Genomic DNA, 27,314 nt, shown 5'->3' with positions numbered 1-27,314 from the left:
TTCAAATTTCTTTCTGGGCTTGTATTTCAGCTACTAATTTCTGTCCATCAAATAGATTTTTCCACCTCAAAAGTTTCCATGCAATAGTATTGATTTCTGAAAGAGACTCTAGAAAATGTTTGAAGCCACTTGTCCAAACTGTGGTCATTTAGTATATTATGGTGAGTAATATTTTCTCCCCTTCACAGCTACAGTTTAAGTATTTTCCCTTGTAGATAGGACTATTGGCGGCTAAAATAAGTGTGTTAGAATATGTAATATGAATTCAGCTCGGAATAGTATTACTTCCGAAATTTACTGATTTGATTAGAATTGAAGATATTGTGAAATTAGTAAACAATTGATTTGGCAAAAAGGAATATATTATTTTAAGTTATTTTTGTTAAAATCATAATATCTCACCTTTGAAAAGGTGACATATTTTTTTCTGATTTTGCACAGTCTTATTGTTTAAGACTAAAGTTTAATTACATTTCTGTATAATCAACTGCTTGAAAAATTTCCTTTAATATTTAAGGATAAAATTATGTTTACTACAAGTATATGTACTATGAATCATAGTAGAATATGTAAAAATATTATAAAAAGTTATTCCAGGTGTTCTATATTTTTATAGGACTTTTAAGCAATATTATAAGGACAACAGAGAATAGTAGCCATTTTATGACTTTTTCTACCTGCAAACCAAGACGTTGACACTATTTGAGGAACATGCGGATGTCTGGTGCAGGGAGTGTTCAATACCATGTTGCATAAATGCTTTCAATTTTTTATTAATCATATAAGAAGTGTTGTATCGAGCAAAATAAATGGTATTATGAAGTAACTATATCTAAGTTATAAGGTAGGCAAGAAAGGAGTTTCTAAGCCCTATTATCTGATTTTTCTGTGTTTCATAGATCGCCGCCCAGACAAGATAATAATTAGTGTGACTGGCGTACCGAAGGTCAAGGGTTTGAATCCCGCAGAAGGTATATATGTCGGTAAGCGTATAGTGACTGTACGGCAAGTGGGCACATAAAATACAGGGTGAGTCGAAATCCTCTCGAGAGGTTGATGGTAAGGAAAGAGGGATGGGAGACTGTCGGACTGCTCCTCTGTGATGCGCTCCCTTAGAATTCCATTCGGGGCGAAACCATAATATTTAGCAAAGCCCGGCGATACCTAATATGTTAAAATGGATGTACAGGTGTCCGCCTTGCTACAACCTGTGTTTCACAGGGAACATGTGCGTTTCCATGAAATAGCAGCTCTCATCTTCGTTTAAGTATTGGAGGCAACTTCTTATCAGTTTTTGCAGTCAGCAGAGCGAAATGAGAACAATAGAGCTTAGAACTTACTATTTCATCAACCCTGAAGAGTTCATAAGAATTACACTGCTTTTTGTCTCTAGCGAACGCACAATAAAACTTCCCGTTCCTTGATGAATATCATACTTTGCTGGTTTTCTGCAGCGTCAGCAAGGATCTTCGCTCCTCATTCTGTCGTAATCATCATTTCCAAGAAACACACTTTTGGTTTTTTTATAAAAATGAAGAATATCTTCAATAAAAATATGATGAACATATTATTCAGACTTGTTTATCTCTTTGTTTCTTCCATTATATACGAATGGTGAAAAACTGTTACTCTTAGTCTATCTGATATTATTATGATTTTATAAGACATCTGTTGCTGATTTTTTTCCAACCATAGCTTGAAAAGGCTCCTTATAAATTTGTAATAGTTTTCCGGAACAAGTAGTGTCTTTTAAAGCTAGTTTGAAAGCTTAGAAACCGCTTCTCGTATGTCCTCAAAATCACTTTTTTTCGGATACATTTCTATAATGCTATTATCTACAGTCTTCCCTATTTTAACGTGATGGAACAGATATAATATCAATGTTATTTTTAATCTTCTCTTTCTAGTTTCTCTAGATTTTTCTAGGCTAGTCATCCTTATAAACTAATGCGAATCTGACTCCTTTATGAGGAAAATTGTACTTATTAGAAAATCAGTGTTCTAACATAAGAATTTGATATAAAAGTATGCCTAAAAGATACTCCAGCCCGTTAGTTCCATGGTCACGAACATTTCCAAAAAGAAAAAATGGTACTATTTCATTTTGAGGACCGTAAAAAATTGCAGCGAAAATGTATGCGCAAAAGCGCCAAATCTAGCAAACGCGCCCATTTAACAGCGCGCCAAATCTAGCGTACGCACTGATTTCAAATTGCGTAATTTTAGATAGTTCTATATTTCTTAAGACGGCATTGAAATACTAGTTTAATTTTTAAATCCTTTTTGATTTCAAATCCTTTTTTGATATCCTATAGATTTAACAATTTTGGAACTGCCCATGACGAAAAGTCTGCAATCCATGTACACATCGACCTATTTTCACTTTAAAAAAAATCACAAAAAAGGCACTGCGCACACCCTTGACTTTATCTATGTACACATCGGACTATTTTCACTTAAAAAGTAAAAGAAAATTGATAAAAATTCAATTGTTTTTAACCTTGTAAAAATTGCCAAACAAATAAGTGGGCGATTCTGCACTTTACCAAGAATTTTTTCAAAGAAAAGGCATCATTCATTATAGAAAATTATGTTTGAACAACCAACAAGATGAAATTATGCTTTAGCGATAACTCGGTAGCGAAATAGCGATGCAGGAATCCGTTCAGTTATGTTTAGCTTTTTTTTATATAAATTTTAAAAATGATTTGAAATAGTTATTTACTCTTATGCTTCCATTCAGTCAGGTTTAGCCTTTTTCATATAAATTATAATAATAAAAAAGTATTATATGAAATTAACCTTTTATCTAAATTAAAACAATAATCTTTAAATAGTTATTTACTATTATACTTCTTTCTTGCGTTAGGGTTGCCGCAATTATTTTTGGCAGCACTGGCATCAACGATAGTTTGGCGATTTTTTACGGTCCTCAAAACGGAATAGTACCGAAAAAATGCTCTGTTTGGAAAATAAAGGTTTCTAATGTAAGAAAGGTATTTTTTGTTTATTTTTGCCTATAAGAGCAAAGTGTTCTAGCAGCATCTTAAAAGCACTTGCTTTGATATGTTTTAAAAATATACGTTGAAATTACAGAATAGCACGTGTTTAATTTTATGCATGATCTTGCTTCAAACCAAAAATTCCAGTAATAGAGCTCGAAGAGAATTTCTTTGCAAAGCGGATGTTATCGTTAATGCCCTTTTCCATTTTTCACTTAAAATAAAAATTTTCAAAATGTTTTTTAAATATTAGTTTATTCTGAGCATTAATTTTCTATCTTTTTATTATTTACTTGATGTGCTTCAGAATTCTTGTTTTGATTTTAAATGTGCAGAGTTAATAAAACAACCTTCTCTTTCAGCGGAGCATCCGAACAGTAAGCTTATTTCATTTGAGTGATGGTTGCAGTGTTTTATTTCATCAGAATTTGTAACTATGTGATTCACATTTCTCAATTCGAATTGTCAAAACTTTGTTAGACGTTGATCTTAAACGTTGTATGAGAGAATGCAATTCTAATTTCATTGATTCCGTTCTTTATTTCTACAGATCTGCTTTTACTTATTTTAATAATTTGTTAAAGATATAATATATATAGATATATATATATTTGCCTTCTGTTACATAATTTTTGTTTTAATTTTATACTGGAAGTGAAAGAATATTCCTCTTTCAGCGGAGAGGGTCATGTGTATGAGCAGATGGTGGCACCGGAGTTGTTTACGCTGTGCCAAATGTAATAAAGTAGTGGAAGCCACCAGAGCTTGTTGCGTAAGTTATTTGCTCCATTATGTTACAGCTTTACACCCCTTCAAATTATACTGAATTGTACTATATAACATATGACGCTATTTTGATCTACAGGGTATCCATAATTTATTCACCGGTTTAAGCTAAAGAAAAAAGACTGACGGAATTTTATTTAGCCCTTCAATGAATTTTAAAATAGTACACTTTAACATGAGCATCATCATTTGCTCGGAAAATTTGAAATTTGTTCTCGATTTCATTCCAAAAGGGATTAAGCCTTTGCGAAATCATAGTAGCTGTTTCTGGGGTAATTCGAGTTTGCAGTTCTTTGCTGGTGCGAATCTCTGCAGCATAAACTCGGTTCTTCAGGTATTTCAAAAAAAAAAAAAAAAAAAAAAAAAAAAAAAAAAAAAAACAGAAATTGAGTAGTGCAACGTCCGGAGAACATGGTGGCCAGGAAATGGGTTCACCTCTACCAGCCTATGTGGAAATATTTCAGGGAACATGTATACATGTGCAGCCCAATGACAGAGGTCCCCATTCCTTTGAAAAAAAAAAGTTTGACTGCATTTCTTCTAATTGCGGTACCAAAAACAATCTGAGCATATCGAAGAAATCATCCGAATTAATTAATGACTCCAAGAAAAATCCCTTTGTTTTGAGTTAGTCGCATCAAATATTAACTTAAGAGTTACCCTACTCAATTTCTCTTACAAAATGCAGGTTTTCTCTCACTCAGATCCTATAGTTATGTTGCTTATCTTCTTCTCAAACATAAAATATCGTTACATCACTAAAAACGATTTTTTTAAGCAACTGATCATCATCAATGATGCAGTCAAGAAAGTGTATAGAAAATTCCTTACGAACGACTCGATCATTAGGTTTGATTTGTTGACAAATCTGCAATTAAATTTATGACACCCTATATTTTTGATAGTTTTTACAACTTTAGTAACAGCTGAGGTGCAAAATCTATAAACACTGCCAATTACCCAGCAGCTATCATGGCAGAGTAAAACGCATTCTGAACCCGATTTTCTGCAAGTGTATGATTACAAGACAGGTCCATTGGAAATTTTCCATGAAAATATCTTCCTGGATATAGAAAATAAGTACTTCGAATATTTAGTCACATATTAATAGAATTCACATTTCTTTATATTACAGTCAAAAGTCTTTAATCTGGACGTCCATAATCCGGAATGATCTATAATCCGGACCTCAAAGCTACAAACTTTCTGCGCATGCGTAAACGCAATGCGTTAACGCATGTGCATAATACCTTTACGCATGCGCGTTTAATGTATAACGAACGGTATAAGATAAGCTAAAATTATCTAATTATCTATTTCAGTTAATGTTGCAGATTGCGTTGTTCCTTAATCTTCGAATTGAATCCAGCTTATTATTTTTTGCAGACTGTTAGAGCAATTTTACAAAAAGTAAGCTTGAACCTTCAATTATGTCAAAAAGAGTTTCCGATTATGGAGCTGCCAAAGGATCTACAAAGCGAAAGCATGTTTTTTGCAGCAATTCCACTTTTTGTCCATCAAACCAAAAATGGAATTGCTGCAAAAAATGGATAAAGGCATATCCTTTGTTTCTCTAACCATTCCAAAATCTGTTTATCAATTTCACGCTGCTCTGTGGGGGGTGGGGGAAACGTCGCGGCGCGCAATGAAATGGAAGTTGATCTGTCAGCACTATCCTTATCTTCAGGGCAGATGTTTTTATTTTATTCGGCTTACAATTCTTTACTAAATGTAGCATTTCATCTCGATATAATCCGTCTTTGATATGATTTAAATCAAATTCCTCATCATTTTATAATGATATCACGAATACACATCAAATAGTTTTCTAGTTGCAGTTTTCTAATCTAATTTCGACTTTGCGTAATGTATGCTTTGCGCATGCGTGGGTTGAAAGAAATGTTTAATAAAGTAAACAAATAGATATTAAGCTTTTTTTTTGGTAAATTTTGATACCCTTTAGATCATAATTGCTCTTTATTTCATAAATTACGGTTTCATATTTTTAATTTTATAATTTCGGCATGCCATCTTACCAGATTTAAATTGATGATCTATAATCCGAAAAAATCGATAATCCGGAATTGCCGAAGTCCCGACAAGTCCGGATTAAAGACTTAAAATCTTAATTAAGGATTAAAGACTGTATATCATTGCTAAAATTTTTATCAGATAAATGTACTCTTCGAATGAAATAGAGGAAATGCATTAGAAATGAAGCTCAAGCAATAACAACAGGAATTCTACAAAATGACTGAATGCTTTTACAGTGAATTAACTCTGATTTAGAAACACATTTTATTATATATCCAGATTAAGAAACACTTTGAGGTATCAACAATCACTTGCGCCACAATAAGTTGTAAGTATCTAAAAGTTATCAACAAACGTTTATGTGTGATGCGAAATGAATGATGTCATTTTAAACATGGACCTTATAAGAAATAGACTAACCCAAACGGGTTTTCTCCCTCGTCTGAGGCGTTCCCGGCTGTCACCTTGATCACATCCGGAGGAGTAGGGACGACTTGCAGAAATTTAACAGTGGTTGCCTATTGCAGCGTGTATAATTGTCAAGAAAAAGCTGGTTGTAGCGCCTCATTTCACAAATAAGAATTTCTACATATTTTTATTTTTGAAATTGAGATTGATTTTTAAAAATTTAGCATATTTATCAAGCATAATTAACGTTCCAAATAACTATAAAACTATTGCATGCTTTCAGGACTGGATATTTTTTTAGCTTTTCCTATGATCTAAGGAAATGTGTAACTACATCTTTTTGAAAATAATATTTTAAATATGAAATAATAGAAAATTTCAAACAAGCAGTTTTCTCTTGCAATTTGTATTCTTTTTATTAGTGTAAATAAGTAAAAAATACTAAAATATTTAAAAACGAATTTTTGAAAGTTTTCTTTAAAATTCTAAATTATGCTGCTTTTTTAAAATTATAGATGAGTATTATAGGACAATTTCTATGAAGGAATTGTATTTCAATTATATTAATACATCATAGTGATAAACACTTTTGACTCCTTAAACATTTTTATGCATTTAATTCTAATATTAAAATTGTATTTAACCGTAATAATTAATTTTGCTTGTATTTTATAGTGATTTTTTTTTTAAAATTTATTTTTAGTTCTGCATAAGATTTTTTTTTATTTACTGTTAATTTAATTTATTAGCCCAAAGTGGCGGTAGCCTAGAAAGGCTGTTAGTTTCGAAGCGGCATTTTGCGCTGTTTTACTATAAATGTCCGTATCTCCTTGCAATTTGTTGTTACAAAATATTATCGCCCTGTATTATATGTAAAGAAATTAAATAATGAAGAATCTGCATGAATACATGTATGTTTCTCGCACTGTGACAAAGCGACAGTATCTAGAGCCATCAAATTTTGAATAATGTAATCCTCCACCCGAACATGGGCATCTGGACGGCCGAATTTCGAATTTGTTTTAATCTAGTTCATATTATGTAAAACCTTAACGAATTTTTGATTAACAAACTCAACGAGTTCAGAGAGAGCACTGTACGGAAAATAACAGTTTTATCTCCAGAGCAGAAATTCTAAAGATATGCTGTTTTCAAATGTATGTGGTTTACGGGCGAAGAACATGACATTCAATAAATATAGGTAACACACAAAACTTTTAAAAAAGGTTCCTCTTGAGCGTAATATAAAATCTGAGTGCTTCTAGATTTTATTTTATCTTTTTTCCCCCTTCATTACACTCAGAAAATTTTATTTTATCTTTTTTCCCCCTTCATTACACTCAGAAAATTTTATTCTCCGAATTTTATGAATTATTAAAAATAAATAATCCACTTTAATGTTAATAATTTAATGATCATATAATCAAATAAATGATCGTTTTGTAATGTTATTAAGTTTGGAAAATCACTGCCTGAAAACGTTCATTAAATTTAAAAAAAAATTATCAGGTCTTGTTTAATTTTACCTTATTTATTTAAAAGCATAACGTACTATCAATCTTATATAATTTTACTGTCTTTGTACGCAAAATTAAGTTCATAAATTTTGTGCCTAGAGTTTTTACTGTTTTACAAAAGTAAAGATGTTTGTAGAAGCATTACGCGTGAAAAAATGCGTGAAATGCAGTAAAAAGTATTTTAATTAGATATATTAAATCCTATTTGGAAAAAACTGTGGCTTTCATAATCTCATACCTATACAACGTATCACATTTTATAATTAAAAAGAGTTATGTGATACAAACGCCATAGGTTTCAGTGTTAAAGTAAATCAGATCGTCCCTACACTTTCTTGCAGACATGTCAGTGACGTGCGCCCCGCCCACTGGGTTAGTCTATCTCTTATTATTAAGGTCCATGATTTTAGTAGAAAGAGGAAAGGCCCGAAGTGCTTTAGTAGTTTGGAGACAGCTGGAAGCCTCCTAGCTGCTCCTGGGAAATGAATGCAAATGAATTAGAAATGGAGTAAAGGCATACGTTAAAAGTAAAGAAAGAGTTAAACATAAAAAAATAAATAAATGAAAACTAAAAGTCAAATCAGAAAGAAAGGAATATGAATAAAATTTTTGGTACGAAAAAAAATACGTAAATAAAAATTTTTCATTCGGGTAGAATATTAAATAATGAGAGACAGAAAAAATTAAGCAAAAATAATGAAGTTTAATAAAAAGGTAAAAAAATTATGTAACTTTATTTAAAATTAATATAACAAAGAAATTTTTAAATGCAGTTTAAAATAAAATTCTATCTCTGTAATGTGAAAATCGATCAAAATAATGATTTGTTATATACGATGTTAATAAGTATTTTGTATGGTTTTAAAGTTCTTGTTATTATTGGTGAAAATAAAAGAAAATAATTATCAAATTTTTAAACATAAAAGCGTAAGAAGATACTTCCAGCACTAAATATGGAGTAACATACCTACTTATTACAACTGGTAAAAGCCTTGGAAAAACTCTCCCCTATTAGTTAATATCCTCCACATTTCAATTACAATCAGGCTTTCAAGGGAAGCCGTTATAAAAGTACAGCTCTCCTTATCCTGGAATTTTCATTATTTTTTCGCTACTTTCACATTTGCATTTACCGTGAATGAACAACCAGAGGAAACACTCACATTCGTCAGTTGGTCCTAAAAATAAGCATCAGTGTCATGACTAGAATCTTAGAAACGGATTGCGAATATTAACTCCTGAATTTAACAGTCAGAGATTAAAATGTATATTTAAGATGAAAAATTATAAGGTATTTTCTCCCTCTTTTCTGCACGCCTTCGTGGTGTAATGGTTAGCACACTTGGCACGTATTCCGGAGTGTCAGTTTCGAGTCCCGGCGAACGCACTGCTCATTTTTCTCTTCTCCTGTTAAAAAAAAAAAAAAAAAAAAAAAAAAAAAAAAAAAAAAAAAACTTTAATGTCTCTACAGTGGCGCTCGAACTAAAAGGTGGTGAATGATGCTTCTTTACCACCAGGATTTGGCGACAGGGTCTCCTAATCTCCAGTCACCCTTTAAAAGACGGAGTATATAAGGTATTTTCTCCCTCCTTCCAGCATGGCTTCGTGTGGTAACGGTTAGCATACTTGGCGCGTATTCCAGGGGTCCAGGTTCGAGTCCCAATGAGGGCATTGAGCTATTTTTCTCTTCTGCTTCAAAAAATTTCTTAGTGTCCGTACATCATAACCTATAAAAACAATGCCTGAAAGGGTCAAGGAACATTTATAATGAATTTTCGGCTGACGGAAAGAGATGACCGAGGTTTACTTTAGCACCACACTGATTGACATATATGACGTAAATGGTGCCATTTACATTCTGTAATTGTAGGATAAAAACATGTCATATTCTGTAATTGTAGGATAAAAACATGGTAATGCAGTTGGACTTTCTAAAAAACTGATCAATATATAGGGCTGGATATTTATGATCATCCAAGTAATAAGAACGTTTCAGTCTTCATCTTTGCATGCAAGAGGTCTAATCCATTTTTCTTTCTTTTAACAAGAAAATATACTTGTCAAATTGCACGAAGAAAATATACTTCGTGCAATAACTCGATAATTAAAGTACACGAAAAAGAGCTCCTCAGATTGCGTTCGTTTCTAAGCGTACATAAATTTAATCTATTCGAAAGTTTATGAGGTATGCTGCAATATGATGTGAGAGCTGCTAACCCTTCCTTACACAATCTGCATGACGCTAATGCAGAAAATAATATCGACGCTATTTCAGAAGTCAGGAGACGAGTTACGAGTCAATGGTGTTTAAAACTGAGCAATATATGCATAGGCTCCTGATAGTTGTAGCTGCACAGGAAATTGCTCAAGTGCATTATTAATTGTTTGAAATGTAAACCTAATTCATATTTGTTGTAATCAAATTCTTCACTATTCATTCACCTTTACTTCTCTTGAGTGTTTATATACGGAGAAACAAGCTTGATATTAACTTTTGGATTTGAATCTTACTTAGTTTATTCTTGATTTTAATTCTAGAAAATCTGCAATAACTCGACTTCGAATTTGTAATTTTAATGGTAAAACCAACTTGATTGTAGAAAGGTTTAAAAAAAAAAAGGCAAACTTAACATTGAAAAGTTAACAAATAACATCTTAAGTACATTTCAGCGTTCAATACACCACTTTCTGAGATATTCGTTGCTATTATATGGCAATTCTTGAACATATTGGGCTGAATAACTGGGGAATAGGGCCACCCGCATATGAAGTTCTCAAGAAGGCCGCTTAGTCTCTTTGGGATAGAGCCGCAGTCTTGTAGAATCTACTCAGCTTCTGGACGTATCCTAAGATCTCTTGTAGAATCCACTGGGCTACTGTACTTGACAGGAACGAGTTACGCTGCTGCTTAACGAAACCTTCTTTGGGGCAGTAACGGCCGCTGAACACTGGTAGTTCGGTCCGGGTTTCGACTCCCGGCGAACGGGCTGGCTGAATAGGCGTTCTCGTGGTTTTTCCCACGTGTAACGTGGATACGAGTCAGTTTCCCTTAAAAAGATCTCCATGGGGTATCCCTCTCTCCTATTTTTCCGTGTAGTGCCTAAGGGCGGAGCACATAATAAATAAAAAAACCTTCTTTGGCCGTCATATCTACCATCTTGTCTGCCTTTGAGGTCTTTTGGCCTTTGCCTAACTCGCCTTTCTCTCGAAAGGAGCATTTCACTTTTGTAATAGAATTTTTTCAACTGATTCCCATTTTTGAAAATGATCTGTCTTACATTGCTTTGCAAAACAATCACGTTTCCTCTCTTCACAACTATATTAGACACTGCACTTAAAGTTTGGGTGAAATTTGCTTGTGTCCTTTTTCTCCGCAGTTGACCGCATATGGCAGTACTTTTTAAAATCTTGTTTTGATTTTTTATTCGTTTACTTTCGTCTTTTTGTCGTAATGAAATTTTTGCCTTTCTCTTTATCTCAGTTTTCGTGTTTTAATTCTCGATAACGCATCTGCAATTTTATTTTCCTTCTAGAGCGACATTTAAATTCCAAATTTTATTCCTGGACTTTTAAAGATTCACATTATCATTCTTGGCGATACTTTTTCTCATTTTCCAACTTTGTCAACGGCGCATGATACACGAAAGTCGAAACCCATTTCTCCGAAAAAAGAGATCCTAATTTCCTTCATCCCAAAGACACGTGCGATCGCATCCTAATCAGCCACAAAATTGTACCTTTCCACCGGGATCATAATTCTGAAAAATATGCGTTTTCGTGCCCTTTTGCATTAACAAAGCTATTTCATTTAAGGACTCGTGAGACAAGGAGAAACTTTTCCGAAAAATAAGTTTCTCTTTTTCCTACCTTTAGAGATTTCTTGACCAAAATGTGTTTCATTAGGGAAGATGTCCCGACTAGCAAAGCGGGACATTTTACTATCGAACTGAAAATGTTTCGTTTAAAGCTGTGCCTCTCGTAACTTTTCCCCACAGGACTGGTTTTCAAGTCAGCCAGATATTTTGATAATGAAAATTCGTGGAAATATTCCTTTTGACTCGTGTTGAGGAACGGTAGTAAATGTGATACCGGTTTAAGCTTTTCGCTCCGGCCTCGGGAGAATGAAGTCATCTCGTTGGCCCGTGACTTGAAGCTGTGAACGCTGTTGTGTACCTAAGCCTGTTTGAAAGCTGAGTTTAATACGCGAAAATAATTCCTATAAAACATGCTGTTTTGAAGCATTTGAATTATTACATATGCTACTTAACGCATTATGCTGTTACGAAATTTGTATTTAGGTAGGTAATATTAGTAGAAGATTAGCTAGCTCACTTGCTAGCTGTATGTCCGGCTCGGTTGTAGTAATTGTGCCTTAATGGCGCTGAAAGTAAAACCATCATGGCATATAATTACACAAGAACATCATACATTAGAATACTAGATCATACATTAGAACATCACAGTTTAAATTTAAATACCAATTACTACTAATTTTAAAACAATTGCCAATATCAATGTCATTTTCAATCATAAAATGTTGGGGTTCTTGTAGGGAAGTAGGAAGACCACAGGCATTCCACTCAGTGAAAATGGATTGTATAGCACTTTTTGATGTAGTTATCTGTGGGATGGAGCAGGACGCGTAATTTCTTGAGATGCAAGAGATCAGTCTCTTTAATCCCAGAGACGAACATTTTCAGTTCGGATAAAACGTTTTTAGCTTCAGTTAGAGTTTCAGGAGCAAGACCTCCAGACACAGCTTGGGCGAACGATTTATTTGTAATCTATCATTGAATGATTTGGGTTGCGGAGGAGCTTTAGGTTTAGGAAATTGCATCCAGCCTCTGAAATCTGATGTGTGTTCTGATTATTGGCAGTTAGCACACCACGGGGATGAGGTAGCAGGATCTTTCATACACTGATAAGATTGATGTGCGTCTCCATATTTAACACATCTAGGATCATGATGACATTGTGATTCAGAGTGATGAAACCCCTGGCAGCGGTAGTGCTCGAGCACGGCCTTTAAATCGTTCAATATGATGTTTCATACTAACTACAGGTTATAACACAAACTAAAGGTTGTAGATATTTTTACTGTAATCTTTCTTGGTCAGAATGACCAGAAAAAGGGAAAGATTAAACTCTTCACCGTTGCGGCAACGTGTAAGCTGCTTAACTTTTAAAACACAACGTCGAAACCTTTCTCTTTTAAGTCTTCTTTGAAGTAGGCTGGAAGACCACTGATAACAGCTTTCATGAACTTATTCTCAGGAAGCTCAAAACAATGATACAAGGATTTCCTTATCTGTAAGTACTTTGGTCATCTGCCGGTAAATAGCAGCCAGGTTAACTTGAATTTTAATTCCACCTTTTATGGTTTGAACATAGTAGTCGAGAGAAAATTTGTGCTTATTTAAAAACGATCTTAATTGATTCCGCTGAAATCGTGAGGCTTTCACCATAATCGGCAACGGTTTTCATGAGTTTGATCTAGTTACAGTAACAAGTATATGGGGCACCACGTCATTCACAAAAATGGTATAGCTTACATATACTAACTTACTAGAGAACTGCACCCCATGGCATACAATATCAAACTTTGGGATTTTATTAGGTGTTATTAAAAGGTTGCATTTTGCAGAATAGGACAGGCAGGGGACAGGTGAGAGCGAATCCGGTCACCAGGGCGTCTTACTACACTATTCGGGTATCATTTGGAATCCGCAACTGTATAACGCATTAATTCTTCGGCGCCCCTGAAAGGCGGCGTCAGGAGCTTAATAGAAACTTTTGTTGGTGCTGTATATTAAAATTTCAGCATTTTAAACTGATATTAAAACATTTTACAATAAATGTAATTTACAATACAATAATTGTATACCGACGCACGTACTGCAGCTGTTAGATAAATATTATACATTAATAATTAAACATTACCGTGGTGCATTTAATGTGCACCTAGGTTTAAACGCTGGGAATATATTGTTGCAATAATATTTGTTTTACATATGCGTACGTTGTTGCAAGTACATAAACATTCCACACTAATAATTAAACGTACCTCCTGGTTACAGGCCAGTTCTACAATGATCCATACATACATATATACATCAATAAATAAACACACATAAATTACCCTGGTGCATTTTACATATGTAGTAGCTGTGGATAGGTTAGTTACTTTAGAATGTTCATGTACTGGGCTCCATCATATACACATTAAATAGCTGGCTATCATGCCGCATAAGAGCCTTCTCCATCTTCAATACTATTCTCCTGGATTTCGGTCAAGCACTCAGTCTACTTCAAGTGCCCGTAGAGGCTAGAAATTCCAGACGGCCGGAAAACAACACGTCTTTTTAACTGTTACTCACGGCGATCAGCGAAACTTCGAACTCTTAGCTCAGTTGTTTAGTTAGCAATTGTTGTTATTGTTGAGAATTCGCGGTGAGATCAGATTAGCTTTTTCTTTAAATACACTGTGAATTGCGTTTTATTTAACGTATTTGCGTTCTACTGATTATTACTGCCTGATATTGTGAGCATTCGTACGAATAACTCTGAGGAAAATTTCTGTGTTTCGTTATATGTTTACTGATAAAAATACATTTTATTAACCTTTTATAGGACTTGTGCATTCATTCTATTACGAACCTGTACGCACGCAAAACGTTTTGGTGTCAGAAGTGGGTTTGAATGTCAGTGACAAGAGAAATGGAAGAACAATGAAGGCAGTTGCTGGCAGCCTTTGCTGCATTTAAAGAAGAGATGAAAGCGAGTCAAAAATAGATGAAAGCTAGCCAAGAATCCGTTAAAGACAAGATAAAAGCCGTTCAAGAAAGATGGAAGCTGGTCAAGTAACAGTTAAAAGAGAGATGAAAGCCGTTCAAGAAAAGCTTGAAGCATGTCAAGAGGAAATGAAAAGAGAAATCACCTGCATAATAGAAAAAAAAATTGAGGCTAGGGAAAATAGAATAGATGTGGTTGAAAATAAAGTTGGACATACTGAGGAAAAAGGTTTTTCTGTCAAAGAACAAATAGAAGACAGAGTTTCTGCCGTGGAACAACAAATCGATTACAGTGTTTGTTCTGTGAAAGAACAAATAGAAGACAGAGTTTCTGTTGTCCTACAACAAATTGATGGTAGGGATTTTGTAGTCGCCAAAGAAATTGATACCTTGAAGAAATTCGCAGCGACGGCAGGGTGCAATTCTGATAGTTTTAAATTTTTACCCATGCCTGTTCGTCCTTCCCTGAAGTTATTCACATACGATGGGAAGACCTCTTGGCAAGTGCATAAGACGAAAATTTCTATAGTGGCTGAAGCGAATGGATGGGATTTCCAATCTAAGGCCTCATCATCTCGCCGTTTCTCTTAGAGCAGAGTCAGACTCTTCAAACTCTTTCCGAAAACCAAAGAGTGGATTTCAAAGCTCTATCCAGCTGCACTTTGGGAAGCTGCACGTTGGAGCTGTACTTTGGGAGAAATGTTTAAAAGACTACAGTAGGCTTGAATTAAAATCCTGTCAACAGAAACCCATGAAAACACCCCAGAAGCTCGCCACGAATATTGAAAGGCTGTTCCATCTCGTCGTTTCGGAATGCCCGAGAGAAACAAGGGAAATCCTATCCCTGCAGTACTTCATCGATGGCATTCGGGATTCGGAAATACAGAAGGCACTACAAATGGCGGATGTCAAGGATTTAAAAAACGCTCTAATGTACTCTATGAAATTCGAGGCAGCCCAGCAAACAACTCGTAGACACCGCCACGCAATCAGAGCTGCTCAAGGCTAAGAACCAGTGATCAAACGGTTGCTCGTCTAGACGATTTAACCAGACAACTGAACTCCTTGAGACAGAATATTAGCGACAAGAAACCGACCCTAAAGTGTTGGAACTGTGGTGCTCAAGGCCACATACGACTGAGCTTCAGAACACCCCATTGCACAGAAGTTAAGACCGCACCTATCAAGAAAGAGGGAAACTAAATTGTGGCCATCTCGCGCGACGGAGATTGCCAGATAATGAAAAGCCCAAGTTTTAAGGGCTTCAGATTTCTGCAGTGAGTGGTGCCAGTAATGGACTTTTCATCATGGGATATATCAATGGAGTTCCTTGCAATATGATCATCGACAGAGAAGCCAATGCTACCACCAATCGAAAAGATTTTGCTTAACAATTGAAAGGTAATCTCATCTGGACGTCGCGTTGAGATACCTTCCAGGTTGTGTCCTGTGATAAAATCGACATTGATGGGAAATTAAAGGTTAATATCAGCTTTGGAAAAGAACAGAATATTTACTTCCTGCATCCGTAGCCGAAAATAGAAATTTTCTCTACGGCATCGTAGAATATCGAAAGAGCTTTAACAGCCCGAAAGAAGTGCTAGTAGCCTCAGCACTCGTCGACCTATCGGAGACCGTTATCTCAGTGAGAGTTGGCGATCCAATGTAACTGAGAAGGCGAGGGTTATTAAGAAAGGTGAAGTGGTTTCAGCACTTCAGAATCCGTGTCTTCAGAGAGCATCATATCAGAGTTATTGCAGAATGCACAGTTAAGAATGAAGAGAGGAATGCTACCGAACGTGCCATTCAAGAATTTCAATATGTTTTCTCCCGCTCGTCCTCAGACGTGGGTCGAACGAATTTGACACAATATAAAATCGATACCGGCGATCATCCTTCAATCAAGCAACATCCAATACGTCTACCGATTGATAAACAGGAAGAGGTAGGAAAAGTTCAAAAGGACATGCAAGAAAGCGATGTCATCGAGCCTTCCGCAAGTCCATGGGTATCTCCCATTGTTCTCGTTAGGAAGAAAGACGGTTCAAATAGGTTTTCCTTTGACTATCGCCGATTGAACGAAGTTACGAAGAAAGACAGCTACGCCCTTTCCTAGAATTCAGGACATTCTGGACACTCTTTCTGGAAGCAAGTAATTTTCGACGCTTGATTTAAAGAGTGGATATTGGCAAGTAGAGATACATCTTGATGACCGAGAAAAGACGGCATTACGAACTTGTGCATTCAATCTATTACTAACTCGTACTCGCGCAACAATACTATAAAGAAAAATATGTTGATGTTTAAATCAAAATAAACTGAAGTGGGATATTTAGTATTAATGATTACATTCACATATTTAAATTACTCCCATAAAAATTATGAAATAGCAAACTTAAGAATTTAAATACCCAAGCTATTACAGCTATTACATCTTATTGTCATGCTTATATACAAAATTTTGAAGTCCCTTGCACTGCATGATATATTTCTAGGATTTTCCTACACGTTGTTAGCGTCGTGGGTTTTTATATATGCAGAATAAAGTAACAAATAATACTCATAACAGCAAAGCTAACACTAAAGGCATTCTTTCAGTTGTTTCACGATGTTCTGACATCATTTATACGAATTTAAAGCTTGGGCAAAAATTCATTTTCCGCGTGTCGAATATGATATGGTGGACCACCGGTGACATTTAGCTACCGTATTACATTTGATACGGTGGCATATAATCAAATGTAATACGGTAGCCCCCCCGGAGAAAAACCGAAGAGTATGATATGCTGGAAGCGAACACGGTAAGATGTTCCTACTGAAAAGTCTGATGCATCTGTATAAATTTGAAAGAGTTATTCTGGGTCTGGTGCTTTTAACACTGGGCCAAAAATCAAGGCTTGCTTTAATAAGACTGAGGGCTTTGTCTTCGGATTATTTTAACCCCGTATTCTTTCTTTTTAATTCGAAGAGGAGTTCCACAGTGCCCAAGATATTCTTAATAAATATTCTATAATACGAATATAAGTATAAACACGCTAAAGTTTTGGCGGTCTTTGGAGTGGGAAAATTTTTTACTGCAATAATTTTGGATTCGTCAGTCTTATAATGTCTTATGGAGTGATTTTAAATCCTAAATGCATTAATTCTTTTCAAGCGAATTACCTTTTTTACTTCCTTGTACGAAGTAAAAAGGAAATATTCTCATAGCGAAAATTTCGGGTATTATATTTCTACGAAAATACCTATTTTGACCGCTATCGAATGCAATTTAACGATGTTTTTGCGTGACATCTGTACGTAAGGACAGAATAAAGGATTTTCTTCCCCCCCAAAAAAAATGATAAAACTGATTTAAAATGAATTCTGAAGAGAATTTTTCGTGGCATCTGTGCGTATGTATATGTATGTATGTACGTTTCTCGCATAACTCAAAAAGCAGTAACCCCAGAACGCTGAAAAATTGTATATAAGACTGGTATAACATGTAGATGTGGACCTCTAATTTTGGTTGCCAATCGGCCGCACCAAAAGTATATAAATATATGTGTATATATATATCCAATCTGTTACTCGGCTTATTGATCTCAGTTTCTTTATTCTTTTATGTTTGTAAATTGTGCATTTTTTTGCTTATAAATAATTGAATGATGTTGTTCTTATTTTCCGGTTAAGTTTTTATGTTTTTAATAAATCTGCATGCAATATTTGTAGAATTATCAGTAATTTAAAAGTTGTTTAAGCGCGGCTAAGCCTAATTCTTTTTACCATAGGGGACATATTTGTTTACATTTGAAACTTAGCAAAAAGTGGATTTGCTGCCAATCTAGAGGATAAACTAAGCTTCGCAACAACAAAGTTAACAACTTCTTTTATTATTGCAAATTAAATCATGCTTAATCCATTCTGGAATTTATTCGAAGAAATAAGTGTTTAAAATGTACTTCGTAATTTTAAATATAGATATTTTGAGATTTTACGTATTTTTGCCTTTTCGCGAAGTGAGAACTAATTTAATTGACTGAGAAATACTGAATCGTTTGTGACAAACTGTTTCTATTTTGTTTTTTTTTTCGCTTAATTCCTTTTATACATCGTTCTAGATTTATTATAGCATTTGAATATGACATGTGGCAACGACTAGATAATTCTTTAGAAGATAATGTTTTTCTCATTCTGAGTTATAAAATTAATGAGAAGTAACTCTGTTAAGTGAACCTTTGTCCAGAGTGTCGCTATGGTAAACAAATATAGTGAATTTTAAAGAGCGCATTTATTCTATTGTGGTTTATGCGACTAATCTTCCATAAGCGGGCTAAGACAGCGCCAAACTATTTTGGCTTTCAAAATTTGGCTAGTTTTTTGGCGCCAATGTGAGAACTAAGATGTGATTTTTAAACGTAAACAGAATAGCAAGTTTTAGCTTTTGCAGCGGTGAAACGCCGTTATTCTATGTAAATAGAATAGTAAAATGAGATGATAAAATACTAGATGAGTAAAGCAAAATCCATCAGCTTTACAAGTAAAAACATAGTCATATCTATGTAATTAATGATAAAATAGTGTAACGAACAATAAAATAATAAAATTTTAAATTGTATAACACTTTCCTCAGACTCCAAAATTGTCAATCAAGTATATATATTCAAATTCACTAACTACGGATGCACCATAAACTCACTACAAGTTATTATCGTCGTGGAATTCAACACACTAAACAACGTTGAAAACTTTAAACATTCCACATTTTTCGATTGTCATATGCAAGAAACAAAACTAAAAAACATAATTAACTACCCCGGAAAACATCGGCTAAATAAAATTAAACGAAAACATTCATAAATTATAAATTTCACGCTATCTGAAATCCGACATTCCCACCTACCATAGCTTAACCCCCTGCAAATATTAAACAGTAAAACTTTTAAAGAAAAGTCGAGTATTTCAAAATCAAATTAAAAAAAAAAAAATTTTCTAACTACGCTTAACTCGCACTCATTACGATCACCGAAATAAAGCTCTAGGTTTTTCCACAGTGAAACATACCGCCAGAAACCAAATCAAAACCTCGCCAAATTACAAACTTTCGCCAAGCTTCGCACTCATCCCGATAAGATTAACCGTTTATGCGCTATCGACGAATTAAATTTAATTCAATCAGTTCAAATGCAATGCAAGAAAAAAATGCGTATAATAATGTGTTAATATAAATATATTGTATACTGCGAAATGTTAAAAATGCGTTAATATTCCGTACAAGGAATTCATGTGGTATGCACATCGGATGTTTTAATATTTACTTTTAGTACCGCATCTTTTAACAGAGAGAACAACAGGCTACAAGCTTCACTGCTGACTATTGATAGCGACTGAAAGCTCAAAAATTACCAACTAAGTCTACACTGAGATTTTTGCTCTGACGCGAGGCAACGGCTAATAGTTAAATGTTAAATTAAATGGCAAGAGGCAGGCGTTCAAGCCAAAATCTCACACACAGTTACGAGCTGTTCTCTAACTTTGAACTGAAACTGTTCGCTACTCAATCTTGCATAAATTCTGGAATGGTTAAAATGAGGCAATATGAAAGATGCAAATTAAATAAAATTTGTTAAGGAAACTTAAACATAAACTCACACCAAGATTTACAGTTTCTCGTTTCGGGGGAATATCGTTCGATTTATTCTTGAGATAAAATGCAATAGAGCTATATAATTTGCAAATTTTAATAATTGGAGCACCTAGGAACATCTGCGAAAATACGCTAGCGAAGTCTGCCAATTAAAACTTTAAATTCAAGCAAAACAGTTTTAGACTAACTCTGTTTTGAAAAACCTTTCTGTGTATATCGAGTAATAATATAATTGGGATATACCGTATACTCTCATGTAATGTCCGCACATTTTTTACTAAAATTACATCACTAATATGCAGGTGCGGACATAACACGGGTTGTTCAAATGTCACGTTTATTCTCGTGAGTAATTTCGGGTGTAAATTTCATTTCAAAGAAACAAGTTCAATTATAAGTGGAAGAAAATGGCATAAGTAATAAAAGTATCAAATTTAAAGTTGTCTAATAGCTACCTAAAATTTAAAAACTCACTTTCTCCCATCTACATATGTAATATAAATTATCAGCACTCGGCGCGTAGTTCACACAGGAGCACAATATAGAGGCACAAATTAACCAACACTTACAATTTTAATATTTAATTTTACACAAATTAAATAAACGTTGGTTCTTTTAATATCTTGCACACATTATTAAGAAAAATTCTGTTCTAACGCACGGTATGAAAATCCATTTCATTTCATCAACTAACCTTCACTCGCCTTGAATTGCGATATAGGAATGCCTTCTTCTCGAAAAATAAAAAGAGAAGGCTTGAAATATGCGAATGCTCCAAGAGCAAGGAGGAGAAAGTAATTTCATTACAAAACAGTATTCCTGAAAGTCAGTGTAGTAAAAACCTGTTTGGACTAAATTCATTTATTATCGCGTCTGCCGTGTGGATTACTGACGCCGATGTTATAAATGAATAACAGTTGAACCAGAATGCAAGGAAAGTCTCTGCTTTACATCCTGGCGCCAAACAAAGACAAAACAAATGTATATTCTTTCTTTAAAGATGTTTATTGACTAATGTTATTTACTGAAGGGAAAAAGGCGATGTTAAAAAAATATCTTTTAAAGTAAGAAATTCTTTAGTTTTTGGGGTGCAGACATTGTGCGAGTCACTTTTTTTTGCATAAATTTGATCTGTAAAGTAGGGATGTGGACATTACGTGAGTGCGGACATTACACGAGAGTACACGGTACCTATCTGGAAACATTATTATTCCTATTAAATTAAAAGACAATAAATGCTCAGCAAATTTCACATAAATTCATCACATCGTTACTTTTGCAGCATATACAGGGTCTGTTCAGAAAGTAATGAGAGTGATTCCATAAAATTCGTTTATTTGAAGATTATTTGACAGACACTTAATATTATTTAAAGTAATCTGCTCTTTCATTAATGCACCATTGCCAAAGATTCTGCCACCTACTGATGCCCGCCTGGAAATCTTTAGCTGGAAAATGCTGTTTAGAACGCGCGTTGCTTTTTTATTGCAGGTTCCCCAGATTGTCAAAGCGATGAACTATTAAGCTGGATTCTAACCGAGGGAATACAAAAAAGTCCGGTGTTGACAGATCGGAGCTGTACCTTGGTTGGGGCAGCGTTGTGACTTTGCGTTTTTCCAGGAACTGAATTGCTTTGAAGAATTCTTGTACTGGTGCGTTATCGCGGTGCAGAATCAAATTGTTTGTGAGTTCCAGGCGGACGTGCACTATCCGATTCCTCAACCTTTGAAGCATTTCCATGTGAGAATCTGCTTTAAGTGTCTGTCCAGGTGGCACAAACTCTTTGGGCACTATTCCTTGGTGTCAGTGAAGGCAATGAGTATGGACTTCAATTTTGATTTCCTCAAGCCTTCTTTTGAACAGGATATTGGGACCTGTGCTACTCTGTAGTCTGTCTCTTTCTTTCAGTATCGTACTGAAAAACCCATGTTACGTCACGGCAATCACTCAATTAAAATATTAGGGTCACTTATTACACACTACAACAATTCACGCGAAACCGACTGACAGTTTTCTTTCTGTCCGTTGGTTAATATCTTTGAAATAAACCTGGCACAAATTTTTGTGGGTTTGAAGTTCTTCCCTGACGATTTGATGCATAATAAATTTTGTAAGTCGTAACGGGACACTCATCTGGTGATCAGAGCCCAAAAGACTGCTCTGCATTCTGTTTCTTTGTTTCGGTATCATGCTAAAAAAACCCATGCTTCGTCACTGGTAACACTCGCTTCAAAATTTAGGGTCACTTGTTACACACTCCAACACGCGAAATGCACTCATGGTTTTTTCTTTCCGTCCGTCGATCAAAATCCTTGGAACAAGTTTGGCGCACATTTTCGGAATTGAAGTTCTTTCCTGACGATTTAATGCATAGTCAATTTTGTTAGTCATGACGTCTCCGCAATCACTGAGACACTCATCCGACGATCAGAGTGCAAAAGCGCTTTAATTTTATCCAGATTATCTGAAGTTTAAGAACTTGATGGGCGCCCAGCGCGTTGTTCGTCATCGACGTCCTGTCTTCTGTCTTTGAAGCTTTTGTCCAACCTGAACACTTGAGCCTTGGACAAAGAATCCTTCCTGTATGATTCTTGTTAACATGACAAACGTCTTAGTAGCCGATTTGTGAAATTTTGAACCGAACTTTATCTCATGCTCTGGTCGACACTGCACTGCATTGCAAAAACCTAATGCCACTTTCAAACGCGTGTCTACTTCCCAAGCGATCTGCGCACTGGAAAGGCTCAAGGCCAACTAACTTCATTGTGTAGCTGATAGCCCCCACCACTCGAACCTCCCGCAAAGTCCGCCCCTTTGGCCTTTTGTTTGGAGTGAATACTTCAGTCTCATTACTTTCTGGACAGACCTCTGTATATCGGTTACTCATTGTTTTCATGCATGTACTGCTACTTTTGACATATTGTCTCGGACTTCGTGGAAAAGAGTTTTCAGCTGATCTTGCTTCAACGGTTCTGGAGGGGGTTGAGACCATATGATTTTGGTATTCAATTCAGAACTTTATTTTGGTGAAGAAAATGATAGAATTCATAGTATTTAGTTGTACGGGTCTTCTGGTTGAAGAAAGATTCTCCGTGTCTAATTGCTTAAGGCAGCAAAGACTATTGCGAAATTCTTTGGATATCGCAGAGCATTTATAGTCCTGTCATACGAAAGAAAATCACATATACTTGAAAAGCCTATCAGGTATTTCTCCCGCTTTCCTAGCGTGCCTTCGTGGTGTAGTGGTTCTGCACGCTGGGCCGGTATTCAGGTCTGTGGTTTGATTCCTGGCGAAGGCGGTTGCTAATATTTCGTCTTTACTTGCTTCCAAAAAATACCTAATGTCTCTACAGTGGCACCCGAACTAAAAAGGTTGTGGTTGATGACTCTCAATATCCAGGATTTGGCGACTGGCTCCCCTAAAAACCTCAGTCGCCCTTTAAAAAGGGGAATATAAGTTATTTCTCCCACTTTCCTAGCGTGCCTTTGTGGTGTAGTGGTTCTGCACACTGGGCCGGTATTCCAGAGATCCATGTCTCGATTCCCGGTGAAGGCGGTTACTAATTTTTCATCATTGCCTGCTTCCAAAAAATACCTAATGTCTCTACAGATAAAGATTGTTGTAATTATAGAATAACCGTAATAGTCCTGCCATAGGAAAGAAAATCTCATATACTTAGAAAGCTAAAAAATGCGTACATATTTAATGGCTGTTTGGTTTATTTTATTATGACAAAGCACTTGAGGACTATCTGCCTAAGGCTATAATGACTGGAAACTTAACTGTATCATATACTAGTTTGGAACGAATTCTGAATTCGATTGCAGAATGATTCTACGTCCCATATTTTTGCATAGAATTCAAGAGGGTAACTCGTCAGACAAAATATCCGTTTGTCGTTCAGTTTCCACCCATCACCAGTAACTTCTATCGAAGTCCTTCTGCTTCTGCAGAAAATGTATTTTGCCTGTTACTAAAATTAGTAACAGGGAACGTGGTATGCTTACTCATATTATGTTGCCTGTTTCTAGCTATTGCACGAGATGCAGACCACTGTACAGATAAGCTCTGCAGTTTTTACAAAAGCAATACGTCGATCTCTTGTAGTGAAGTGACGCAAAATGAGACATTCCCTGCAAGGTAGCTCTTACAGATCTGCCGTTGCTGCATCTATTCGCAAGAGAGTCAGTTTTTTCACAATGTCTACTAAATATTTACAATGTTTACTAAATACGAAGAAAAGCTAATTAAAACTGAGTTTCCGAGCAATCTGTGTCACACGTTTTCATTGGGTATTTCACATATTCACAAACACATTCTCTGTCGTCTTATTTTTCAAGCCGTAAGCAACACTCAGTTTTATTTTGCCTTTTGTATGTTCACGATTATGCAGCAGATTAAAACGTCAAAATGTGTTTACAGACGAAATGGAATTGAGGGGCTATACATTTATTGTCTGTACTAGAAGAGTTAGAGGAATTAAGCTTTTAAGAAAGTTTGAGAAGCGTCTGTTAAAGATAGTTTTCGCTGAAATCACCACTCAAGGAATATTTATTGTTCATTAAATTGTTTTGATAAGCTCTGATGAATTCTTATGTTCTTAGTATTATTGACAAATAGTTGTAGCAAGTTTCTTAGCATTCTCCCGTAATATTCACCATCTCCTCCTGAGATACATTGCTGAGTCATGATTTTTTAAAATACTGGCACTTTTGTGAGAATTATTTATTGATATTTTAAGTAAATGATGGCGATGTTTGATGTATAAATTTGCTCAAAATGAGTACTTAATCATTATATTACAGAAAGAAGGTAAGCCCTACTGCGCCCGTCCTTGCTACAATAACCTATTTTTCACAAAAGGTAAGTTTTTAAACTTTTGGTTTAAATTTTTACGAAAAAGTTTTGTTTATGTTAATTTTCTGTTATGAGCTATTTTTTCTCTCCTTTCTGCATGCTTTCGTACTGTTATTGGATGCATACTCGACTTTAAGTCTCGACAATGGCAATGCTCATTTTTTCATGTTTCCTGCTTCAAAAACCTTTTCCACATTTAAGTGTATTGTGTCATCACATTACTTGCCAAAAATCTATTTTCGCTTGTTTTTCACAATATTAATTTGAGATTTACTAGGCGTGTTTTTTACATAAGGTTTTCTCAAGTTACTCTAATGCTTTTCCTTCTTTTTCTTTAATTTTTAAATTTAGGTATAATTTTTTTTTACTTTAATTATTATGTGTATACAATTCTAATATGAAAACTGTTTAATTTATTTAGTTTTACAGCCGCCATAACGCTGTTTTTGACCAAATTTATAGCCTACTTTTATATTTAAATAATTTATAAATTTTAATACATACAGAAAGTAACGATTTTGGATGGAAGTATTACCAAATCGGTATTTGTATTACATGTAATCAGCTAGGGAAATAGTTCTGTTAACCTATTTTACTACACCTCTTCAGAATGTACTTAATCATATTGTGGAAACATTACTATAATCGAATTATAAGTGAATATCAGTGTAAATGAAGTACCGACCAGAATTGTTAACACGTATTGAAACATCTGGTAAAAATGAAATTAGTAGTGCATCATGAGCGTTAAGAACAACAAAAGCTAAACACGACAAAACTCTAAGGTAAATTTAGAAATTCTGATGATAGGCATTCTGAAATCTCAAAACATCTTCCCCTAATATTTTAATATTTTTCTTATACATGCCATTTTTATCTTCTAAAGTATTAAAATTAATTGAAAATTTGATCAGATGATATTAATTGCCAATTAAGACAAATTGGAAACATAAATGAGATCTCAGTTTTGTGCATTTTAAAATGTTTAAAACTCTTACATGTTTCATAACACGTATCTTTCTTTTCTTCTCATTTTTAGGTTACAATAGAGTGCATTATCAGTAATAACAACTGAAACTCAGAATCAAATCATGTGGGACTACTAAAGCAAAATCTATTCAAGTCTAAAATTTCAGGCTAACTATCATTTTACGAATTTTATATTGTAATAGCAACTCTATGAAAGGAACTGAGTTTTTGGAATAAAATATAGTTCAGTATTTGCTAATAATAATATTTTTGAAGAGCAAAACTGAAAAAAAAAAAAAAAAAAAATTTCAGCCAAATTACTGTGAAAGAATTGCACAATTTACATTTTCATAAAACTTTTTGTTAAGTTAGCTGAATATAATGCGAACTAGATAGAAAATACTCAAACACACTTGAGCTGATCGAAGAATATTTTGCAAAATGAACCACATTTGATATGCGATGTTAACCACAAAAGCTATAAAAAGTCAGGTAATAATATTAAACATTTGCGCTTGTTTAGTAACAACTTGGTTTCATTTTGTAGGGGAATGCTGTTGACCTTTATAGTGTTCTAAAACTCCTCGCCATTTCCTTCATAAATGGCCAGGGAAAAAAAAAAAAAAAAAAAAAAAAAAAAAACACCCGAGCATTCATTTTACTTAAGTTGAAGGAACATCTAAGAAATCAAAACTATTGCAAGAAAATTTTACACCTTGCCGATTTTGCTTAAATTCGGCGGTTTCAAAGACATAGGATTATCTTTTCTTCTTCCTCTTTCCCTTCAGTCGCATTTTATTGCTATTTCAGAAGGTATTCCAGTTCTTTGCTCTTGAGCTCAGTTTCATCGTTACTTAGTAACTCCTCCGTTACTTAGTTTACACCGTTAACTTCTAAAAGAAAAGCTGAAATACCAAAGTTCTTAAAATCTGTTCCTGCAACACATTGGTAATAATTTTCTCCATACCGAATTCGTGGTCCTATAAGTCATTTGCTGCCAGACCTTTTTATTGAGAGTTAAGCAACGGAAATTATTAAAATAATGGTTTCTGGAAATACTTGAGCCTTAATTTTGGGTCATACCTTACTTTAAAACCATTACCTGAGAACTATTTGTTACCATCTAAGTGTTCGTAACTCTAGGTTCCGTTCGTCAAACGAGACATTTTTTTCTTCAATTAATTTAGCCATAATATTTTTAAACTGATGAAGTTGTCATGTGAAAAGTGCGCACATAGTGCTTAAATAGAAAGATTTTAATCACATTTTAATTTCTAAGAAGTTCCTTCTTTTATATTTTTCAGTTATTAAAATGGTATAAAA

At 34.7% G+C, this 27,314-nt stretch overlaps 1 protein-coding gene across 1 annotated transcript; it reads left to right on the top strand.

Moving 5' to 3' along the window:
- Positions 1 to 26,255, top strand: LOC118187473 (cysteine-rich protein 1-like). Its single transcript, XM_035357709.2, has 4 exons — positions 1 to 161; positions 3,680 to 3,774; positions 24,971 to 25,028; positions 26,062 to 26,255. Exons 1-4 carry the CDS (start codon positions 116 to 118, stop codon positions 26,085 to 26,087), a joined length of 225 nt encoding a protein of 74 aa, XP_035213600.1. The 5' UTR covers positions 1 to 115; the 3' UTR covers positions 26,088 to 26,255.
- Positions 26,256 to 27,314: the final 1,059 nt, after the last annotated feature.

This window comes from Stegodyphus dumicola, chromosome 7 (genome assembly GCF_044657685.1).
Source record: "Stegodyphus dumicola isolate Sdum_Otavi_A_Nest chromosome 7, ASM4465768v1".
In the NCBI taxonomy this organism is placed as follows: Eukaryota; Metazoa; Arthropoda; class Arachnida; order Araneae; family Eresidae; genus Stegodyphus; species Stegodyphus dumicola.
The sequence above is the reverse complement of the archived record's forward strand: the minus strand, read 5'-3'. Positions and strand labels throughout refer to the sequence as shown.

Coding starts and splice junctions, on each gene's coding strand:
- LOC118187473 (XM_035357709.2), top strand. CDS start 116: ATGTTTGAAGCCACTTGTCCAAACTGTGGTCATTTAGTATATTATG. Junction 162..3,679: donor TGGTCATTTAGTATATTATG/GTGAGTAATATT, acceptor TTCCTCTTTCAG/CGGAGAGGGTCATGTGTATG. Junction 3,775..24,970: donor AAGCCACCAGAGCTTGTTGC/GTAAGTTATTTG, acceptor ATTATATTACAG/AAAGAAGGTAAGCCCTACTG.